This window comes from Nycticebus coucang, chromosome 1 (assembly GCF_027406575.1).
Source record: "Nycticebus coucang isolate mNycCou1 chromosome 1, mNycCou1.pri, whole genome shotgun sequence".
Classification (NCBI taxonomy): Eukaryota; Metazoa; Chordata; class Mammalia; order Primates; family Lorisidae; genus Nycticebus; species Nycticebus coucang.
In genome coordinates this window covers 95,093,865-95,117,512 of record NC_069780.1, presented here as the reverse complement: position 1 = coordinate 95,117,512, position 23,648 = coordinate 95,093,865, and the positions used below count along the sequence as shown (strand labels likewise).

The window sequence follows — 23,648 nt, the reverse complement described above, 5'->3', positions numbered from 1 at the left end:
AAAAAAAAAAAATAAAGAGAGCTAGTTATCTAAACAAAGCCTTTGTGGCATTTATTTTTAACTCATTGTGAAAATAAGCAACTTGGATGATGACACAGATGTCATCAAATCTAGGGACTCTAGTCTAAATGCAGGTGTTTGACATTCCGTGCAGAATGGAGACCAAATCTATTTTCCAACTTGATTATAATGAAACACATTTTTTCTTCCCCTTGAGAGTTTTAATTAAGTGATTAATGGTGCTTTGTGAATTTTCTCAAGGGTTTTCTGTGCTTTTGAGGGAGACAGTGAGGCAGATAAGCTTGGTTCTTTGCAATTGGTCAGTGTTAGCCACAAGGAAACAGAAGGAAGTTAAAAACCTTGGAGAGGGCGGCGCCTGTGGCTCAAAGGGGTAGGGCGCGGGCCCCATATGCTGGAGGTGATGGGTTCAAATCCAACCCCGGCCCAAAACTGCAAAAATAAATAAATAAATAAATAAACATGATTGTTAAAAAAAAAAAAAACCTTGGAGAAAGGGAGAAAAAAGTTTGCCTGAATGGAGTCAGTATGGAATAAGGGTTGTTGAAATAGTATCAGATTCTCATATGTATTTATACAGAAGAGATTAGCTTTCCTTTTGGAGAGGAAGGACATGAATCATTCTACAGATATTATTTGGGAAAGAAGAAAAGACCTTAAATTGTGTTCAAGTAGACCTTTGGTGTGGGCTAGGGATTCATATTCTGAAAAAAGAAGAGTCAAGGAGTCAGGGCTGGGCACAGTGGCTCACACCTATAATCCCAGAAGTCTGGGAAGCCAAGGTGGGTGGATCCCTTGAGCTCAGGAGTTGAAGACCAGCCAGAGTTAAGAGAGACCCCATCTCTAAAACTAGCCGGACTTTGTGGCAGGCGCCTGTAGTCCCATCCATGCTGGAGGCTGAAGCAAGAGGATTGCTTGAGCCCAAAAGTTTGAGGTTGCTGTGAGCTATGACACCGTGGCTCTCCACAAGGGTGACAAGGCGAAACTCTGTCTAAAAAAAAAAAAAGAAAGAAAGAGAGATTTATGTTTCTTTGCTTAGATCTAGGGAGGTACAGTGATTTACTAACAACTATATTGCTGTGACATCTTTATGAAGTCACTGTGAGCTTTCCTGTATTTTTAATTAGAAGTCATTTAGTTGGTTTCACATCTCCTTGGCAGCAATGAATTGAAAATGGCTACGGGAAGAAAAATGAGGAATGAGAATTCCCTTCCCTTTCAGCCATCCCAGAAGGACCGAGGAGAAATCATCACTCTCAGCATGTGAGAATTTTTCCTGGCTGCAGTGGTGGCTCGTGCCTGCAGTCCGAGCACTCTGGGAGGCCAAGGCAGGAAGATCACTTGAGCCCAAGAGTTTGAGGTTGCCATGAGCTATGACTCCACCTCACTACCCAGGGCAATAGAGTGAGACTCTGTGTCAATAAAAGAACATTTTTCCTGAAACTGAGCTTGGAGAAATGGAGTGTCATACTCCCTTCCCTGCTGTCCTTCTGTGCCCGTCTCGGTTCCCAAACAGTGCTTCACATGGAGTAAAGTGTGTCTTTCCTGTCCAGCCCTTTCTATGACTGCAGTCAGGGAATCCTCATAACTTGCGTTAAAAAATGGAGAGTCACTTGTCAAGAAAGAGTGTTTATTGGACCCTTTTCATGCCACTCCACTGCAGGCAGCAGAGAAAGAGGACCTTGTCACCTCACAAGTCTTTACCTCTGACCTTCCCTGTAAATTATCGAAATCTGGTGGGCACGAGGCATTTCCATCTGCTGGTGCTGCCCTAACGAAGTGCCATGGACAGCGTGGATTAAACAACAGATTTATTTCCTCACAATTCTGGAGCCCAGAAGTCTGAGATCAGGGTGTTGGGAGGTGGGTTCCTTCTGCATCGTCTCTTTTTGGCTTACAAGTGGTGTCTTCTACTTTGGTCTTCATACAGCCTCCCCTCTGCGAGTATATGTGTCCTTTTTTCCTCTTTGTAAAAGGATACCAGTTGGTAGCATTCTGGGAGGCAGAGGCAGGAGGATCCCTTGAGCTCAGGCGTGCCTCAGCAAGAGGAGACCTCATCTTTACTAAAAATAGAAAAACTAGCCAGGCATTGTAGCAGGCACCTATAGACCCAGCTACTTGGAAGGCTGAGGCGGGAGGATTGCTTGAGCCCAGGAATTTGAGGTTGCTGTGAGCTGTGAGCTGTGATGAGGCCATGGCAATCTACATAGGGCACCTTAGGGAGGGTGACAGTGAGACTCCCTGAAACAAACAAACAAAAAGGACACCAGTTGTGTTGCATGAGGGTCCCCCCTAAGGGCCTTATTTTAACTTAAATTACTCCATTTTATAAGAAGTACAAATACATTCTGAGGTGCTGGGTATTAAGATTTCAATATATGAATTATGATTCTTTTATAACTGTGATTTTCAACTGGTGTGCCATGAGAGGACCTTAGGTGTGTCAAGAAAAAAAAAATTTTTTTTTTTTTTTGAGACAGAGCCTCAAACTGTCGACCTGGGTAGAGTGCTGTGGCATCACAGCTCACAGCAACCTCCAACTCCTGGGCTCAAGCGATTCTCCTGCCTCTGCCTCCCAAGTAGCTGGGACTACAGGTGTCTGCCACAACGCCTGGCTATTTTTTGGTTGCAGCCATCATTGTTGTTTGGCGGGCCCAGGCTGGATTCGAACCCGCCAGCTCAGGTGTATGTGGCTGGCACCTTAGCCACTTGAGGCACAGGCACTGAGCCAAGAAAATTCTTAAAGATCATTAATTTTTTAATCAACATAATGCCCTCCTCGTAATACAAAGAATTTTTAAAAAATCCATAGTAAAATAACATGCATTTCCGTGTGAACACAGTACACTAAGTTAGTAAATCAAACCATCTGCACAATGGGAAAAAATGGTAACAGGGACATTTGCACTCTGATGTTGACCGAGGCTCAGCTCACAATTAAAAAGATGAGGAAGGGCACGCCTGTGGCTCAGTGAGTAGGGCGCTGGCCCCATATGCCGAGGGTAGCGGGTTCGGATCCAGCCCCGGCCAAACTGCAACAGAAAAATAGCCGGGCGTTGTGGTGCGCGCCTGTAGTCCCAGCTGCTCTGGAGGCTGAGGCAAGAGAATCGCATAAGCCCAAGAGTTAGAGGTTGCTGTGAGCTGTGTGACGCCACGGCACTCTACCCGAGGGCGGTACAGTGAGACTCTGTCTCTACAAAAAAAAAAAAAAAAAAAGAAAAGAAAAGATGAGGAAGATGGTGCCTGTAGTTTAAGCCGCTAAGGCGCCAGCCACATACACCAGAGCTGGCGGGTTCGAATCCAGCCCAGGCCTGCCACACAACAATGACAACTACAACCAAAAATAGCAGAGCGTTGTGGTGGGCACCTGTAGTCCCAGCTACCTGGGAGGCTGAGACAAGCGAATCAATTAAGCCCAGGAGTTGGAGGTTGCTGTGAGCTGTGATGCCAGGGCACTCTACCCAGGGTGATAGCTTGACGCTCTGTCTCAAAAAAAAGAAAGAAAAGAAAAGATGGGGTGGCGCCTGTGGCTCAAGGAGTAGGGCGCTGTTCCCATATACCAGAGGTGGCGGGTTCAAACCCAGCCCCGGCCAAAAATCACAAGAAAAGAAAAGATGAGGAAACAATCCAAGTGCTCATGAACCAATGAGTGGATTAATAAACTGTGGTATATGTACACCATGGAATACTATTCAGCCCTTAAAAAACATGAAGACTTTGCATCCTTTGTAACACCTGTATGGATTTGGAGAACATTCTTTTATGTAAAGTATTGCAAGATTGGAAAAACTACCATCCCATGTGCTCAGTACCAATTTGAAAGAAGGAGATTAACGATCACAGATCCACACTACAGAAAATCTCAAATTCAAGCAAAAGGAAGGGGGTTCAGTAGGTTCCCACCCATGCATGGATATATGGCATATTCCTTGGGTGGAGGACACAACTACAACTGTGAATTTTACTGGTCATGTGTAAATTATACAACCTAATGGTTTTTACCCTCATATTAATAAAACAAGAATGGGAAAAAAAAAAAAAAAACCTCCACAAACATGGCTATGTCCCCTATGTGGCGGTACTGCCCTTGATGAGAATTCAATTGCTTATCGGGACTAAGGGATGGCTGGAGGTCAGCAATGGTGATTTCATGGGCTACTAGTTAGCACAGTTGCACTTAACCAGGGGCAGCTTTATTGGGAGAGTAATTGGACTGAAAATGGAACAAGCAAGTTCAAGACCCAGGTCTGCAATCTCTATCAGCACTTGCAAAATCCCAAAAAGAGCTTTGAAAACACAAAGTTGAGTGTGTTTTTTGTAAGGTTGTTCTAAACTCACTTGGCAATAAAACTCAACCTGAATAGACTCAGAGGTGTTTAGTGCTTTTACTTATCCCCCTTATTTGGTAATAATCATCAGTGTCACAGTAGGTGCCAAAGCACAGGAATTGGGTTATCTTTCTAAAATTAAAATACGTATGTCTAAATTCAGAAACACACGAATACCTGTTAATATCATCACATCTGGCGATTAGATCTTAACACGTGAATTGTGGAGAAATACAAACATTTAGACCAGTGGTTCTCAACCATCCTAATGCCACCACCCTTCAATACAGTTCCTCATGTTGTGGTGACCCTCAACCATAAAATCATTTCTGTTCCTACTTCATAACTGTAATTTTGCTACTGCTATGAATCATAATGTAAATATCTGAGATGCAGGATGTCTTAGGTGACCCCTGTGAAAGGGTCATTCAACCCCCAAAGGGGTTTGCAACCCATAGGTTGAGAACCACTGATTTAGACCATAGCAACAGTCCATTCTTAAAAAGAAGAGAAGGCTTTTGTAAGCTGAGAAAAGAGAATAATTAATGCAATCCGATTTTTATGCCACCCCCAAACTCTCCAGCTCTTATTTATTTCTGTCCCGAAAAAAATTGATGGATTATGTGTAATTATCCTACAGTTTTAAAAGAGAAAAAAACATAAATATGCTTCCATGATGATTTTATCATCTATTTCAGGTTACATAAAATAATTAAAGTGTGGGTGGCGCCTGTGGCTCAAGGAGTAGGGTGCCGGTCCCATATGCCAGAGGTGGTGAGTTCAAACCCAGCCCCCGCCAAAAACCACAAAAAAAAAATAATAATGATGATAATTAAAGTGTTTTTGTCCAACATAGGATCTGAAAGAGCTGACAAATCATTGTTGAAGTCTGGGAAGAATGTTTAGTCTAAAAAGTAGCCTTTAGGCCCTGTGCTGAGGGCCACTGTTAAATTCACACAGAGAAAATGAAATGCGACAATGTTTATGTGCTTCCAGCTTTCTTTGAAAGAGTATAAAAACTTTTGACAATATATGACAGTATGGTACAAGTCTCATTCTCAGCACGAAGCACAAAACAGCTGCCACCTAGATTTTTAAAAAATTCACAGTTTGGGGCAGCGCCTATGGCTCAGTGAGTAGGGCGCTGGCCCCATATGCTGAGGGTGGCGGGTTCGGACCCAGCCCCGGCCAAACTGCAACAGAAAATAGCCCGGCGTTGTGGCGGGCGCCTGTAGTCCCAGCTGCTCGGGAGGCTGAGGCAGGAGAATCGCGTAAGCCCAAGAGTTAGAGGTTGCTGTGAGCCGTGTGACGCCACGGCACTCTACCAAGGGCAGTACGTGAGACTCTGTCTCTACAAAAAAAAAATTCACAGTTCGGAGGGCGCCTGTGGCTCAAGGAGTTGGGCACCGGCCCTATATGCCGGAGGTGGTGGGTTCAAACCCAGCCCCCGGCCAAAAACCGCAAAAAAAAAAAAAAAAAAATTCACAGTGCAATGTGGCTTAAGAGCTCGTCTTAAGAATCGTACTGTATTGGCTTGGCTCCTATAGCTCAAGCGGCTAACGCGCAAGCCACATACAACAGAGCTGGTGGGTTTGAATCCAGCCCAGGCCTGCCAAACAACAATGACAATTAGAACCAAAAAACAGCCAAGCATTGTGGTGGGCGCCTGTAGTCCCAGCTGCTTGGGAGTCTGAGGGAAGAGAATAGTTTAAGCCCAGGAGTTGGAGATTGTTGTGAGCTGTGACGCCATGGCACTCTACCCAGGGCAACGGCTTGAGTCTCTGTCTCAAAAAAAAAAAAAGTCATACTGCACTAAGATATCATTTGAAGCTGCTATTTTTTTTTTTGTTTTTGCAGTTTTGGCCAGGGCTGGGTTTGAACTCGCCACCTCCGGTATATGGGGCCGGCTCCCTATTTCTTTGAGCCACAGGTGCTGCCCTGCACTAAGATATCAAATTCCAAGTAGGAAACATATTATTATTATCATTATTATTTTTGGCCTGGGCTGGGTTTGAAACTTTGAACCAGCCACATCAAGCTTATGGGGCCAGTGCTCTACTCCTCTGAGCCACAGGCACCGCCCAGGATACATATTATTGACTGGCTAATTTTTTTTTTTTGGAGATAGAGTCTCACTCTGTCACCCCAGGTAGAGTGCTGTGGCTTCACAGCTCACAGCAACCTCAACTCTTGGGCTCAAGCAATTCTTTTGCTTCAGTCTCCCAAGTAGCTGGGACTATAGGCACCCACCACAACATCCAGCTATTTTTAGAGACAGAGGTTGCAGTCTGACTCAGGTTGGTCTTGAACTGGTGAGCTCAGAAGAATCCACCTACCTTGGCCTCCCAGAGTGCTAGGATTACAGGCGTGAGCCACTGTGCCCGGCCAGACAGATTTTTTTTTTTTAATTGAAACTCTAAAAATACATTTAACAAGATCTTTATTATTTGTTGGTTTGCTTGTTTTCAGACAGAGTCTCACCCTGTCACCCAGGGTAGAGTGCCGTGGCTTCAGTTTAGGTTATAGCAACCTCAACTCTTGGGCTCAAGTGATCCTCCTGCCTCAGCCTCCCAAATTGCTGGGACTACAGACAACCACCACCACACCCAGCTAGTTTATCTATATTTAGTAGAGGTGGGGTATCGATCTTGTTCAGGCTAGTCTCGAACTCCTGAACTCAAGGAATCCTCCCACTGTGGCCTACACTGTGCCTGGCTTTAACATGCTATTTGAACAACTGACTGAACTTGGAAAAATTAACTTTGCCTTTAAATTTTGTGTCAGGATAGCAAGAATTGGGTTCTAAACTCTGCCCTAGGAAGAAATACATGTGTGGCTTTGAATAATGCATTTGTCATAACTGACTTCCCATTTCTTCATCTATAAAATGGATAATAACAATTTATAAGGTTGCTATAAAGATCAAACAAGTATGTAAAAAGGTATTATAAATTATAGCAAGTAATAACGCAAGAGGGCCTGTAATCCCCACACTCTGGGAGGTCAAAATAGGAGCATGGCCTGAGCTCTGAGTTGGAGACCAAGAATGAGACCCCATCTCCACTAAAAATCGAGAAACTAGCCAGCGCGGTGGTAGGTGCCTGTAGTTCCAGCTATTTAGAAGGCCAAGACAGTAGCCCAGGAGTTTGAGGTTGTCTTGAGCTGTGACACCACAGTGAGGGCCTATAGTCCCAGGTACGCGGGAGGCTGAGGCAGTAGGATCACTTGAGCTCAAGAGTTTGAGGTTGCTGTGAGCTATGACGATACCATGGCACTCTACATAGGACAACAGAGTGAGACACTGACTCAAAAAAATCAATCAATCAATCAATAAAATAATGCAAGAGACTTTTTTTTTTTTTAGACAGAGCCTCAAGCTGTCGCCCTGGGTAGAGTGCTATAGCATCACAGCTTACAGCAACCTCCAACTCCTGGGCTCAAGCGAGTCTCCTGTCTCCGCCTCCCAAGTAGCTGGGACTACAGGCGCCCGCCACAATGCCCGGCTATTTTTTGGTTGCAGCTGTCATTGTTGTTTGGCGGGCCCGGGCTGGATTCTAACCCGCCAGCTCAGGTGTATGTGGCTGGCGCCTTAGCCGCTTGAGCCACAGGCGCCAAGCCGCAAGAGACATTTTTTTTTTTTTTAGAGACAGAGTCTCACTTTACCGCCCTCGGGGAAGTGCCATGACGTCACAGGACTCACAGCAACCTCCAGCTCTTGGGCCTACGCGATTCTCCTGCCTCAGCCCCCGGAGCAGCTGGGACTACAGGCGCCCACCACAACGCCCGGCCATTTTTTTGTTGCAGTTTGGCTGGGGCTGGGTTTGAACCCGCAACCCTCAGTATATGGGGCTGGCGCCCTACTCACTGAGCCACAGGAGCTGCCCAAGAGACATTTTTTATGAGAAATATAACTATGTAGTTTGCAAAACGTACCATAACATAATAAAAAATGGTGTATTAAATGACCACGGTGACACATCTCAAGGAAGCTTGCTTGAGTTCTAATATGAATTCCATCACTTACCAACCTCAGGGTTATCATTTAAAAGTGTAAATAGAATTATTCTACTAATAGGAATAATAACCATTTTATAAATTTAATTGCAAGATAAAATGAGACCATGCTTGTAATGCATTCAATTAGCATCAGCTAAATCAGATGGCGATAGAATGAAACTCTAAAAATGAAATAATTTTTTTTTTTTTTTTTTGCAGTTTTTTGGCTGGGGCCAGGTTTGAACCCGTCACATCCGGTATATGGGGCTGGCGGCCTACTCCTTGAGCTACAGGCAACACCCTAAAATGAAATAATTTTTTTTTTTTTTTGTAGAGACAGAGTCTCACTTTACCGCCCTCGGTAAAGTGCCATGACGTCACAGGACTCACAGCAACCTCCAGCTCTTGGGCCTACGCGATTCTTCTGCCTCAGCCTCTCGAGCAGCTGGGACTACAGGCGCCCGCCACAATGCCCGGCCGTTTTTTGGTTGCAGCTCAGCTGGGGCTAGGTTTGAACCCGCCACCCTCGGTATATGGGGCCGGCGCCCTACTCACCGAGCCACAGGCTCCGCCCAAACTAAATAATTTTTTAAAAATTGAAGGTTAATAAGCATTTGTAGATGAAGTATGTTTTCTTATAAGATTTCATTCTATTCCTCCTGAGATAAAGATTTAAGTACTTTTAAGTACTTTTTTTTTTTTGAAACATAGTCTCACTCTGTCACCCTGTGTAGAGTGCCGTTGTATCATCACAGCTCACAGCAACCTCAAACTCCTGGGCTCAAGCAATCCTCCTGTCTCAGCCTCCTGAGTAGCTAGACTATAGGCACCACATGCCTGGCTAGTTTTTCTATTTTCAGTAGAAATGGGGTCTCACTCTTGCTCAGGCTGGTCTCGAATGCCTGAGCTCAAGGAACCTCTTGCCTTGGCCTCCCAGAGAGCTGAGATTACAAGTATCAGCGTGATCTTCCTTTTTTTTTTGAGACAGAGTCTCACTATGTTGCTCATGGTAGAGTGCTCTGTCATCACAGCTCACAGCAACCTCCAATTCTTGGGCTTATGAGATTCTTTTACCTTAGCCTTCCAAGTAGCTGGGACTACGGGCACCAAGCTCTTTTTCTTTGTTTGAGAGAGAGAGATGGGGTGTCGCTATGTCACCAGGTTAGTTTGGAATTCCTGGACTCACGTGATCCTCCCACATTAGCCTGAGAATACAGAGTATCTGAGAACACAGCCACATGCTCCTTCTTTAGACTTATTCTTGAAATACTTTCTTAACTATTCCATCTCCTATCAGGGAGGTTCCACCCTCCAAACCTACCATTCTTCAGATTAGAGATGGCTTCTCTAAACTTCCAGATTCTTCCATCCTGGGCTGTGATAACATCAAATACCTATGCCTCATTGTCCTAACAAAAGCTACATGAGGACACTCACAAGTGTGATTAGTTAGCTGACATTCTCTGACTTCTTTGTTTTAAATTTGGATATGTGGTGCATCATGAATTTTCCCACTAATTTTAATATTTTAAATACTGTCTTAAAATATTATTAATCCTGATTATTGAATTTTTTTTTTGACAGGCCTTAAATTTGCTGCAAACCAGTAAGTTACTTGCCTTACCCTAGTTCAGGCCTCAATTCCTTCCTGCAAACTCCAGAAAGCCAGGGAGGCATTTCACCAGGGCCTAGGGCAACAGTCTGTCTAGAGGAGAAACTAAATTAATGCATATTTATAGTTTTTCTTTTTTAAGCTTTTTAAGGAAAATATTGGTTTATAACAGATAAAAATGTCAAAATACAATTTTTAAAAAATGATTATGACCAGGCATAGTGGATCATGCCTATAATCCTAGCATTCAGGGAGGCTATAGTGTGAGGATCAGTTGGCTCAGGAGCTGGAAACCAGCCTGAGCCAGAGCAAGACACTGTCTCTACTGAAAATAGAAAAACTAGCTGGTTGTTGTAGTCCCAGGTACTTGGGAAGCAAAAGGATCCCTTGAGTCCAATAGTTTGAGGTTGCTGTGAGCTACAATGATGCCATGGCACTATACCCAGGGTGACAGAGTGAGACTCTGTCTCAAAAAAATTAAATAAAATAATAAAATAAAATGGTTGCGATGTTAGTAGAAGAATCACTATGACTAAGATTCCAGCAATCCAGAGAATTATGGTTCCGAGCATTTCCCTCTTTGTGGCCACTTCCAAAACAGCTTCTTTGGTTTCACAATTTAATTGGCTCCCAGCTCATTTTGAAAAAACTAAATTTCTCTAGAGCTGAATACATATGAGAACCAACAAGTTCATTCATTTTGGCTTACATCATCAGAGCTCTGGAAAGCAAAGCTAAATGACAATGGTAGCAAAAATGATGTATTCTAAGAGGTGGAGTGTGAAATACAAAATGGGATGTTCTAAACATGCTGTTCCCAGGCAGGGCCACACCCTAGCAACAAATCCAGTGACCAGAATTAGTGACGGGGGAGGGATTATAAATTAATCTAGTTTATTGTACGCACTGTCTGAATAGTTTAGGGAGTGATAAAAGGGCGTTTTTCTGACGGATTAGGTTACAGTAAGGGTCTTCAGCTTCAGCAAAAGGGGTGTGTGATTGTGTTTCCATCCAGCGTGGAAAGAGACTTCCAATGATGCTGCCATTTAAAGACTTAGAAACAAACAAACAAACCAAAAGACTTAGAAACTGTGCCTGTTTAAGATACTTTGGCACACTGAAGTTGTGCTTTTTTATTTTTTTTTTATTTTTTGAAACAGAGTCTCACCCTGTTGCCCTGGGTAAGTGTCCTGGCATCATCATTGTTCACAGCAACCTCAAATTCTTGGGCTTGAGCGATCTTCTTGCTCAGCCTCCCAAGTAGCTGGGCCTATAGGTACCAGCCACCAATTCCAACTAGTTTTTCTATTTTTGGTAGAGACCAGGTCTTGTTCTTGCTTAGGGTGGTCTCAAAATCCTAAAGTCAAGAGATCATCCTGCTCCAGCTTCCCAGAGTGCTGGGATTACAGGCTTGAGCCACTGTGGCCAGCCTAAGAAGCTGTTTTCTTTCCTTTTTTTTTTTTTTTTTTTTGCAGTTTTATTTATTTTGGCTGGGGCCAGGTTTGAACCCGCCACCTGACATTCTCTGACTTCTGTCTTTGTTTTAAATTTGGATACACGGTGCATCATGAATTTTTTTTTTGCAGATTTTAGCCAGGGCTGGGTTTGAACCTGCCAACTCCGGCATATGGGGCCAGTGCCCCATTCCTTTTGAGCCACAGACACTGCCCAGAAGCTGTTTTCTTATTGAAACCAAAATGCTAACATTTTTATCACAAAAAAAAAAAAAAAAGAAAGAAAGAAAGAAAAGAAAAGACAAAGTCTGGTGCAAACCTGATCTGAGAACTTACCTCTATAATTGAAAATCCCATAGAGATCAGAATGAAGTCGTTTCTTTCTTTCTTTCTTTCTTTTTTTTTTTATTTTGAGACAGAGTCTCACTCTGTTGCCCTGGGTTCCTGGGTGGAGTGCTGCAGTGTCATAACTCACAGCAACCTCAAACTGTGGGGCTCAAGCGAACCTCCTGCCTCAGCCTCCCAAGTAGCTGGGAGTATACATGTCCACCAAGCCTGGCTACGTTTTCTACTAGTAGTAGAGACGGGGTCTTGCTCTTGCTCTGGTTGGTCTCCAATTTCTGAGCTCAAGGGATCATCCAGCCTCAGCCTCCCAGAGAGCTGGGATTACAGACGTGAGTCACTGTGCTCAGGCTTTAGCTAATTATTTCTGCCTTCAGAAACTTCCCTGTAAATAATGTGATCTAAGCTAAGGAATAGAAAAGCTTTAATCTAAGCTCGATTTCAGATGAATGGGACTTCACATACCTTTATCATCAAGGAATAATAAAATACTTTAAATATTTCCCTAACTAAAAATTATCTTGTTGATGGGGCACGGTGGCTCATGCCTGTAATCCTAGCACTCTGGGAGGCACAGGCGGGTGGATTGCCTGGGCTCACTGGTGACAGACCAGCCTGAGCAGGAGCGAGACCCCGCCTCTAACGATAGCTGGGCTTTGTGATGGGCGCCGAAGTCCCAGCTACTTGGGAAGCAAAAGAATCCCTTAAGCCCAAGAGTTTGAGGTTGCTGTGAGTTATGACCACACAGCACCCTACCAACGGTGACAAAGTGAGACTCTGTCTTAAAAACAACAAAAAAATTATTTTGTACTTTCCAATCATACCATTGAGAGCTTTATTTAAAAGCAGACAGAAAAATTAATAAGTGGAAGGGTAGAGAATTGCTCCTGGACATGAATGGAAGGTAGTAGATGTGAATTGAAGGAAAGCTTCCAGTCAACAATTAAGAGGCTTTTACCTGCTGATCTGAGTTTTTTTCCTAATGATATAGGTTTCTGTATCCCAGCTACAGAAAGTGCCCCCCAAATGCAGACACATTTTAAGAAAGAAAAAAACTATGTTAGAATTGTCATATCCAATACATACTGACAACAAAAGATTAACACAAGTCTCTTAGAGCACCTCTAGTAACTGCATAAGTCAAACGCGACTTCAGTAGGACAAATTTAATAGATTTTTTTCCTTTCTTAAAACGTGTCTATATTTTTGGGTCCCCCTCTGCATTTAGTATTAGTTGACCCCTGCTTTCCTTTTTTTAATTTTAATTTTTTTTTATTTTCTTGACTCCTGCTTTCAAAGTGAGTTGTGTTACCTTTAGGGGTACCAGCATCTCATTAATGGTTAAAAAAAATAAAATCAAAACAAGAGAAGCCACAATAATAGTTCTTCTGCTCCTGGGGCGTGGGGGGCTGAGGCGGAAGTGAAGATGGGGAGAGGAGGGCAAAGATAGCTGGGGTGTCCTAGTAGACACCTTTTCTTGGTGGGGAGGTTAAAAACAGCCTCCCCGGCTAGAGTTTTCATTTCCTCCATACTGAAAAGCTTATTTTTGATTTATTTGTTCGACAGGTGTTTACTGATCCCTAGAGCCCTGATTCCAGGAAGCAGGCAACCCCGCCAGCCTATGGCTCCAGGCGGGGAGGCCACGCCCTCCGCCCCGCCCCCCCAGGCCCCGCCCCAGGCCGAGCCCTGCCGCGGGGAATTCAGACCAGATCCCAGCTGAGTTCTGAAGCGGCGTCTGTCCTGCTGAGGGTGCGCGGCGAAGCCGAGCGGACACCGCTGCTGGTGGCTCGGGGGCTGCTTCTGTGCATTGGGGCAGAGGAAACAGCAAGTTCCACGGAGCACCGAGGTCGCCTGGGTAAGTCTTATATCAGAAAACTTTTTTGTTTCCGATATGGAGTTTGTGTGTATGTGTGTGTGGGGGGGGGCATGTATTGAATTCACTACCTAGAACGCATATTGCTCAAGGTCAAAAGGGTCAAAAGGCCACGGACGGGGAAACTGGGTCTAGGGCCTTAGATAGCTGAGGCCGCGTGCCACTGGCCTCAAACTCTTGGAATAGGTAGAGGAGGAAAGTAAACACGCTTTCAAAAAAGGATGTCAGGTTGAGATTTCCATAAAGCTGCATTTTTTTTTAATTAAATTTTTTTTTTGTTTTATTCTTGCTAGAGAGACTAGTCTTGCTGTGTTGCCCAGGCTGGGATTGAACTCCTGGCCTCAAGTCGTCCTCCCGCTTTGGCTTCGCACAGCGCCCTGCAGAGGCTACACTTTTTCCCTTGTTTCAGAACTTCCTGTAACTATTGTATTTCATTACATTATATGGCTAGGTCTATTTTCCATCAAAATGGATTATTACCCTGTAATCATAGCACTCTGGGAGGTTGAGATAAATGGATTTCCTGAGCTCAGGAGCTCAAGACCAGCCTGAGCAAGAGTGAGACCCCTGTTTCTACTAAAAATAGAAAAACTAGCCCGGGGTGTTGGCGGTTGCCTGTTGTCCCAGCTACTGGGAAGGCTGAGGCGAGAGGATCACTTGGGCCCGAGAGTTTGAGGTTGCTGTGAGCTGTGATGACGCCACAGCACCCTACCCAAAAATCAGCAGTCTTTGCCCTCTGCTTCCCCACTGGTTTTGGGAAATGGCCCCACCATTTATTCGAATTTGTCCAGTGATTCCGATTCCCCTCCCTCGCCTTATCCAATCCACCAACCACCTGGAAGTCAAGGGCCTTCTTTCTGCATTCCCCCCCCCCGCCCCCCGCCCCGCCTGTCCTCTCCACGGCGACCACCTACTCCAAACCACCTTTTCTACATTACTAAGGAGCCTAAACGATTTCTCTGCTTTCACTTTACCTCCCCAGGCCCATTCCCTGTGCCGCTGCCTGGTCACCTGAGAGCATGCCTCACTGGAATAATCAATCCCTGCAATGGTTCCCCTGGGTGTTGGCTAGAAACACAGAGGCCACTGGCTTGCTGGAGTCCTTCCTACCTCCCTGCGGGAGTCCTTCCTACCTCGGGGCAGTCACGCAAACATGGCTGCTTCCCCTGCCGTTCACTCCAGCCTGCAGCCCAGCTCTCCTCCCCTCTCCTGCTTTTCTTCCTTTTCAGATCTGGAGGGGCTGCTGTCCCATCCTTGGGGGCCTTTGGAGACATTTCTGACAAAGATGGCATCCCCCCACACTGCCCTCTGACACTCTGATTGGGTTTCTTTCCCTCTCTCTCTCTCTTTTTTTTTTTTTTTTTTTTTGGCACTTTTTGGCCGGGATTGGGTTTGAACCTCCACCTCCGGTATATGGGACCAGGACTCTACTCCTTTGAGCCACAGGCGCCACCCCTGATTGGATTTCTTTTTAGAAAACATTTTTCTCTGAAACTGTTTTGTCTGTTTACCACACAAACTTCCTCCCTGATTAAGGGGGACTTTGTATCTTTTTCATTGTTCTCTGTTCTGCACCCAGGGCAATGTTATTTGTGGAGGGAGGGGGCAAAAATATTCAAAAAATATTGTATTTATCTCAAGGCCCCTGATTTATTTGTTAGAATTGTAATACTGTTAAACCCTTTTTTTGTTTTTGTTTTTGTTTTTGTTTGTTTTTTGAGGCAGAGTCTCACTATGTCACCCTCAGTAGAGTGCCATGGCATTACAGCTCCAGCAAACTCAAGCTTGGGCTCAAGCAATTCTCCTGCCTCCGCCTCCCAAGTAACTGCGACTACAGGCGCCCTCCACAATGCCCAGCCATTTTTTGATTGTAGTTATTGTTGTTTGGTAGGTTCTGGGCCAGGTTCGAACCCACCAGCTCCTGTGTATGTGGCTGGAGCCCTAGCCACTGAGCTACAGGCACCAAGCTGGCTAAAGAGTTTATTAAAAACATTTTAATAAATTTAGTGTTCCATGTTTTGTAGAGTCTACAATAGTGGACAGTCATGTCCTAGCCCTTCAAGTTTACTGACTCACCTAGAGCAACTTCCATTCTTGTGGGCGCCATTTCAGGGTAAGTGCCCTCCCTATAATGGAATACCATGTTTTAACTTTTATATCAGACATTTCGATCCATAAATACCATTGTGTTACAATTGCCTTCAGTAATCATACAATGACATACACAGGTTTGTCACCTAAAAGCAGTAGGCTATACGGTAATGCAGACAATGCTTGTGTAAGCCATCTTATAATAAATTAATAAATTGTCATTTCAGTTTTGTTGGTGAGAGATCAGTAGGGTAATACAAAGACATCTAACAAATAAGAATCTCTAATAGCGGCTCGGCACCTGTGGCTCAAGCAACTAAGGTGCCAGCCACATACACCTGAGCTGGGGGGTTTGAATCCAGCCCAGGCCCACCAAACAACAATGACGGCTGCAACCAAAAAATAGCTGGGTGTTGTTGTGGGCGCCTGTGATCCTGGCTACTTGGGAGGCGGAGGCAGGAGAATCGTTTGAGCCCAGGAGTTGGAGGTTACTGTGAGCTGTGATGCCAAGGTACTCTACCCAGGGTGACAGCTTGAGGGTCTGTCTCAAAAAAAAAAAAAAAAAAGAATCTCTAATAGCTTAGAAAAGTAAGGGCAATAATACCTTGGATCTTGGCTAATTCATAAAGAAAATACCTCTTGCTCCCCATTCTAGTCTCTTAAGATATGTCTTTCTGGATAATACCTTGCATCATTAATAACCACCATTTTTTTTTTTTTTTTTATAGACAGTATCTCACTTTATGGCCCTCGGTAGAGTGCCATGGCATCATACAGCTCACAGCAACCTCCAACTCCTGGGCTTAAGCAATTCTCTTGCCTCAGCCTCCCGAGTAGCTGGGACTACAGGTGCCTGCCACAGCGCCCAGCTATTTTTTGGTTGCAGTTCAGCAGGGGCTGGGTTTGAACCCGCCACCCTCAGTATATGGGGCCGGTGCCTTACTGACTGAGCCACAGGCACTGCCCAATAGCCACCATTTTTTTTAGCAGCCCAAAAGAACTTTTACATTGTGTGTCTAAAGTCTCAAATAATGGCTTATGCTTGTAATCCTAGAACTCTAGGAGGCTGAGGCCTGTGCATCCCTTGAGCTCAGGAGTTTAAGACCAGCCTGAGCAAGAGCAAGACCCCATCTCTACTAGAAATGCAAAAACTAGCCAGGCATGGTAGTGGGAACCTGTAATCCTTGCTATTCGGGAGGCTGAGGCAGAAGTATCACTTAAACTCAGGAGTTTAAGGTTGCTGTGATAGAGGCGGATGCCACAGCACTCTACCCAGGGCACAGAGAGAGACTCCGTCTCAATAAGTAAATAAATAAATAAATTCCTAGTGAAGTCAGTAGGGTGGGTTGTTAAATCAGATACCACCAGTAGGATGACTAATGCAAGGTCACTTCATTTCATCAGACAAATGTACTAAGTACTGGGATATGTGGTAAAGGATGCAGATGAGACTTTGACCCTCATAGAGCTTATGGTCCAGCAGGTAAGATGGACCTTAAATCAGCAATATCAAGAGCTCCAATCGGTGTAAAGTAGGGAGCCGGGGGAACATCTAGCTTTCAGACCTAACTAAGCCTGAGAATCCAAGGAAGCCTGCCTGAGAAAGTGAGGATTCTGCAGAGGTCTGAAGTATGGATGGACAAGCCTGTGTGGGTTTTTTTGGGGGGGGTGGGATGGGGATAGGGATAAGGATGGGAGAAGCGTGGACTGATCCCATGGTTTATTATTAGAGAGTGTTTATTATGGCTGAAAAATGAAACACACAAAAGAGCTGGAGATGGCAAGAGAGGAACTTGGAGAGAATAGTAGGAATCAATTAAATTTCAGTTAGAGTTATAAGTATTCCTTTCCTGAAATGCTTAGGACCAGAGTACAAGTGTTTGGGATTTCAGATTTTTTTAGGTTTTGGGAATATTTGCAAAATACTTAACCTGTTGAGTATCCCAAATCTGAAAATTCAAAATCTAAAAATGTTCCAATGAGTGTTTTCTTTCAATGTGATGTTATTGCTCTAAAAGTTTTATTTTCAAGCATGTCAGTTTTCAGATCTAAGATGTTCAGCCTGGTTGGTTTGTATTTTTTTGAGAGGGAGTCTCACTCTGTCCCCCATACTACAGTGCCTGGCAACATTGTAGCTTAAGTAGCCTCAGACTCCTGGGTTCAAGCTATGCTCCCAACTCAGCCTCCTGAGTAGATGGGACTACAGGTGTCTGCCACAATACCCAGCTAGCTTTTATGTTTTTGTTTAGCAGGCCCAGCCCTGGAGCATGTGGCCAGTGCCCTAACTGAGCTATGGGCACCCAGTCAGTTTTTCTGTTTCTAGTAGAGATGGGGGTCTCACTCTTGCCTAAGCCCGTCTCAAACAACTGAGCTTAAGGGATCCTCCTGCCTCAGCCTCCCAGAGGGCTAGGATTACAGGTGAGCCACCACACCTGACTTCAACCTGTATTTGAATGTGTTTTTTTTTTTTTTGCCCGGGGCTGGGTTTGAACCCGCCACCTCCAGCATATGGGGTTGGCGCCCTACTCCTTTGAGCTACAGGCACCGCCCCAACCTGTATTTTAAATGAACTAATTAGGGCAGAAGGGCTTTTGTGTCCAATCCTAGTAATTAGGCTTCAAAGGTACTAAGATTTTTCTTAGTAAATATACCTGGATATAGCCTCCTGGTTTCTTTCACTTTTTTTTTTTTTTTTTTGGTTTTTGGCCAGGGCTAGGTTTGAACCTGCCACCTCCGGCATATGGGACCAGTGCCCTACTCCTTGAGCCACAGGCGCCACCCTTCTTTCACCTTTTTAAAGGACATAATAAATAATAACATCAGTACCAGTTATGTATATGAAGTACATTTTAAGAAGCAATTTCAGGGCAGCAACTGTGACTCAGTGACTAGGGTGCCGGCCCCATATACCGAGGGTGGCGAACCCAGCCCCAACTAAACTGCAACAAAAATATAGCTGGGCGTTCTCATGGGCGCCTGTAGTTAGTCACAGCTACTCCGGAGGCTGAGGCAAGAAAATTGCCTAAGCCCAAGAACTGGACGTTGCTGTGAGCTGTGATGTCATGGCACTCTACCGAGGGCAACAAAGTGAGACTCTTGTCTCTTAAAAAAAAGAAGAAGCAATTTCAAACTTCCCTTACCATTGAAACACATTTTATTGTTCTTCTATGTATTTATTTTTTGACACAAATAAATGGCATGATTATTCTGTCTAGCTGTTACCTTTTTTTTTTTTTTGAGACAGTCTCACTTGGTCACCCTGGGTAGAGTGCTGTGGCATCATAGCTGGCAGCAACCCCCAACTCTTGGGCTTAAGCAATTCTCTTGCCTCAGCCTCCTGAGTAGCTGGGACTACAGGCTTCTGTCACAACGCCTGGCTGTTTTTCAGATGAGGTCTCACTCTGGCTCAGGCGGTCTCCAACCCATGAGCTCAGGTGATCTGCCCCCCTCAGCCTCCCAGAGTGCTGGGATTACAGGTATGTGCCACCTCGCCCACCTGAGCTGTTACTTTTTAGTGTGGCTATTTAAGAGTATTTGCAAGCTATTAATTTTTTCACCCCAACTACCTTCCAGATTTGCCTTTTTTTTTTAGAGACAGAGTCTCATTTTGTCACCCTCTGTAGAGTGCTGTAGCATGATAGCTCACAGCAACCTCCAGCTCTTGGGCTTAGGCAATTCTCTTGCCTCAGCCTCCTGAGTAGCTGGGACTACAGGCACCTGCCACAACGCCCAGCTATTTTTTTGTTGCAGTTTGGCCATTGCCCTACCCACTGAGCCACAGGCACTGCCCAGATTTTCCTTTTTTTATAAAGCCCATAATTTTTGTTCCTACAGCAGGAACCGGACAATAAATAAAGGAATTTTTAACAAACACACAATTATGACTCCAACCTGAAGGCTTTTAGATTAGCAGCAATAACATACTCATGCCATAACTTTTTTTTTTGTAGAGATAGTCTCACTTTACCGCCCTCAGTAGAGTGCCATGACGTCACATGGCTCACAGCAACCTCCAGCTCTTGGGCTTAGGTGATTCTCTTGCCTCAGCCTCCCAAGTAGTTGGGACTACGGGCGCCCGCCACAACGCCCGGCTATTTTTTGGTTGCAGTTTGGCTGGGGGCAGGTGTGAACCCACCACTTTTGGTATATGGGGTCGGCGCCCTACTCACTGAGCCACAGGTGCTGCCCTTTTTTTTTTTTTTTTTTGACACCATGTCTCACTCTGTTGCAACCTCTTGAGTAGCTGGGACTACAGGTACCAACATGCTATACCTTTTTTAATGTTGCTTTTTGGTTTTTAAGAAATTTTTTTTTTTATTTTAAGAGTCTTACTCTGTTGCCCTGGGTAAAGTGAGTTCCCTGGTGTCATAACTCAAAGCGACCTCAAACTCCTAGGCACAAGCCATCCTCCTGCCTCAGCCTTCTGAGTAGCTAAGACTATAGGCGCCTGGCTAGTTTTTCTATTTTTAGTAGAACTGGGGTCTCTTACTCCAGCTGGTCTCAAACTCTTTTTTTTTTGTGTGTGTGTGTTTTTTTTTTTTGGCCGGGGCTGGGTTTGAACCCGCCACCTCCGGCATATGGGATCGGCGCCCTACTCCTTGAGCCACAGGCGCCGCCCTGGTCTCAAACTCTTGAACTCATGTGATCCTCCAGCTTTGGCCTTCCAGAGTGCTGGGACTACAGGGGTGACCCATCTTGACTGGCCTTATGACGCATATCTTAAGCCAGGGCTTGTTCTCTTCGCCTGTTGGGGAGTTTATTAGAGACGATGTAAATGTAGCCATTCCATATTGTTCTAGGCTATTTTTGAGTTAATTTCCTGATGAGGCCTCTGATGTTGGAATATGTTTTAATTAAAGCTGATTATCACACAGCAGGTGTTTGTTTGGTGGAGACTGCTTTCCCAGATTACTGCTACCTGCAAGTAGTTGGTAGATTCCAGGGCAAACCTTTGAGGAGGAAGCAGGTGGGACAACATGAACCAGCAACTGAAGAAAAAAGCAAAGACAAGTGTCCGGAAAGGCCCAGCCAAAAGAACCCCCAGTGGGGCTAAACTGAGGCAAAGCAAACCCCACCAAGCCCCCGGGGCAGACATGGAGGCTCAGGACACAGCAGGGACCTTGTGTGGTGATGTGTGCTATGACACAAGCCTTCAAGCTCTTGAAGATGATGCCTTCCCTGACTGTTACATAGAATGTATAATAAGAGGGGAGTTTTCTGAACCCATCCTGGAAGAGGAATCACTCTTTAAATCCTTTGAATACCTGACGGAAGGATCAGAAGACGAGCTTTCTCAACAGGTTCTGGAAGCAAGCTCCTGTCTGCAATGTTCTTTGGAGTACATGAAACAAGGGCCAAAACAAAAGCTTCCCCAGCAGGTGGTTGGAGAAAATTCACTTCCTTTATATTCTGAGTACATGACAGGCAAGAAGCTTCCTCCTGGAGGAATTCCTGGCCTTGACTTATCAGATCCTAAGCAGCTCTCAGAATTCACTAAAAAGAAACCCCCCAAAAATAATAAATGGGATTCTCACCAGGCCATTGCTTGTCCTCAGAGTGGGTGCACTCGAAGGTTGAGGGATAAAGCTGCCCTGAGAAAGCACCTCCTGGTCCATGGGCCCCGAGACTACGTGTGTGCGGAGTGCGGGAAGGCATTTGCTGAGAGCTCCAAGCTCAAGAGACACTTTCTGGTTCATACTGGAGAGAAGCCTTTCCAGTGCACCTTTGAAGGGTGTGGCAAGCGATTTTCTTTGGATTTCAACTTGCGCACGCACGTCCGCATCCACACTGGGGAGAAACGTTTTGCGTGTCCCTTTGAGGGCTGCAGCAAAAAGTTTGTTCAGTCCAGTAACCTCAAAGCTCACATCTTAACTCATGCAAAGAATAAGAAGCAATGAAGGACTAGGGAGGAAAGAGCCTTCCAGTGAGATGGAATATTGACGGAAGAGTAATCGGTAACAAATACTTCTCATCGATGACTGTTTTAAATCAATATTGTAACCCCACGAGGCATATTTTACATCGTGTATTCTATGGCATCCTTTCAACTGGGAATTGGTGATAGATTTATTTCAAAAGCATAATCTCTGTTATGTATTGATTATTGGATAGGAGACTTATTTTCATATACTATAAATGTGAGAAATAACTTTGATTTTTAATTTCATACTTTGCTTAGTTTTTGCCTTTTAAAAACAAGACTGCATGGTGCATGTGGTAATTCTAGAAATTTCCAATCCTAAAGAAAGAAAATTTTACAGTAATTTTACAGTCGTTGATAAGTTCATGAGAAGTTTTAAACATTTTAAAAGTTAAATGTACTTTTAATGATCTTTGTTATGATATCAAACTGTGTTGAGATTATGCAGTCAGATGTGTATGAGTGATTATTTGATAGAATTAATCTGTTTTAAATATTTCTAAATAAAAGGAAATAAAACCCCAGTACTCTGCTAAATTTGGATTAAAAGAATCAAAGCATTATAACCTGTTTGTGCCCACGTATTAATCTGAAAGAAAAGCACCTCTATCCAAAATATAACTATGCCCCCCTAGAAAAAACCCCAAAGAAGTGTGCCTTAAAAAGACAACCTTTGTTCTTAAAAAATAGTAGAACATGTAGGTTATAGGACTTGTTGCTTCTAAAGCTGGCAGGGAAGGATCTGACCTAGGCCTGTCCCCTCAGCTTGCAGATGGCTGTCCTCATGCTCATGTGCCTCTTCCCTGTATCCTCAGGTCTTTCCTCCTCACCCATCTGGGTCCAGATTTCCTCTTTTCAGGACGTTGGTCATGTTAGATTAGAGCTCACTGTAATGCCTCATTGTAACTTGATGACTTTTGTAAGGATCCCTTCTCTAAATGAAGTCTTACTCTGAGATTGTGGGAGTTAGCATTTTAAAGTATCAATTTGTTGTTGTTGTTGTTGTTGTTTAAAGACAGAGTCTCACTTTGTTGCCCTCCGTGGTAGAGTGCTATGGTGGCGTCACAGCTCATAGCAACCTCCAGCTCTTAGACTTAGGCGATTCTCTTGCCTCAGCCTCCGGAGTAGCTGGGGCTACAGGCTCCTGCCACAATGCCCAGCTATTTTTTGTTGCAGTTTGGCTGAGGCCGGGCTCCATCCCGCCACCCACGGTATATGGGGCCAGTGCCCCCCTACTCTCTGAGTCACAGGCACCGCCCTAAAGTATCAGTTTGTTAGGAGCAAGGGGATTCAGTCTACCCTAATCCAAAACGTGTGCATTATTTTTAACCTAATAATTTTATTTCTAGAATTTTATTCTACAGCTATATTTGCATTAATGTAAGAAGGTATTTGTTCTAGGATAGTAACTGAGTCATAGTATTTTTTTTTTTTTTTTTTTTTTTTTTAGAGACAGAGTCCCACTTTATGGCCCTCGGTAGAGTGCGGTGGCCTCACACAGCTCACAGCAACCTCCAACTCCTGGGCTTAAGCGATTCTCTTGCCTCAGCCTCCCGAGTAGCTGGGACTACAGGCGGCCGCCACAACGCCCGGCTATTTTTTGGTTGCAATTTGGCCGGGGCCGGGTTTGAACCCGCCACCCTCGGTATATGGGGCCGGCGCCCTACCGACTGAGCCACAGGCGCCGCCCGAGTCATAGTATTTTTTTTTTTTTTTTTTTTAGAGACAGTCTTCGTTTATCAGCCTCAGCAGAGTGCTGTGAAGTCACAGCTCACAGCAACCTCCAACTCCTGAGCTTAGGCAATTCTCTTGCCTCAGCCTCCCAAGTAGCTCAGGTTTAGGACTACAGGTGCCCTCCAGAATACCCAGCTATTTTTTTGTTGTTGCAGTTTGGCCGGGGCCAGATTTGAACCTGCCACCTCAGAGCCATAGTATTTTTTTTTTTTGTAGAGACAGAGTCTCACTGTACCACCCTCGGGTAGAGTGCCGTGGCATCACACGGCTCACAGCAACC

General features: G+C 44.6%; 1 protein-coding gene across 1 annotated transcript; it reads left to right on the top strand.

Annotated features, from left to right (window-relative positions):
- Positions 1-20,690: 20,690 nt before the first annotated feature.
- ZFP42 (ZFP42 zinc finger protein) lies at positions 20,691-21,789 on the top strand. Its single transcript, XM_053596889.1, has one exon. It carries the CDS (start codon positions 20,691-20,693, stop codon positions 21,609-21,611), a length of 921 nt encoding a protein of 306 aa, XP_053452864.1. The 3' UTR covers positions 21,612-21,789.
- The last annotated feature ends 1,859 nt before the right edge of the window (positions 21,790-23,648 follow it).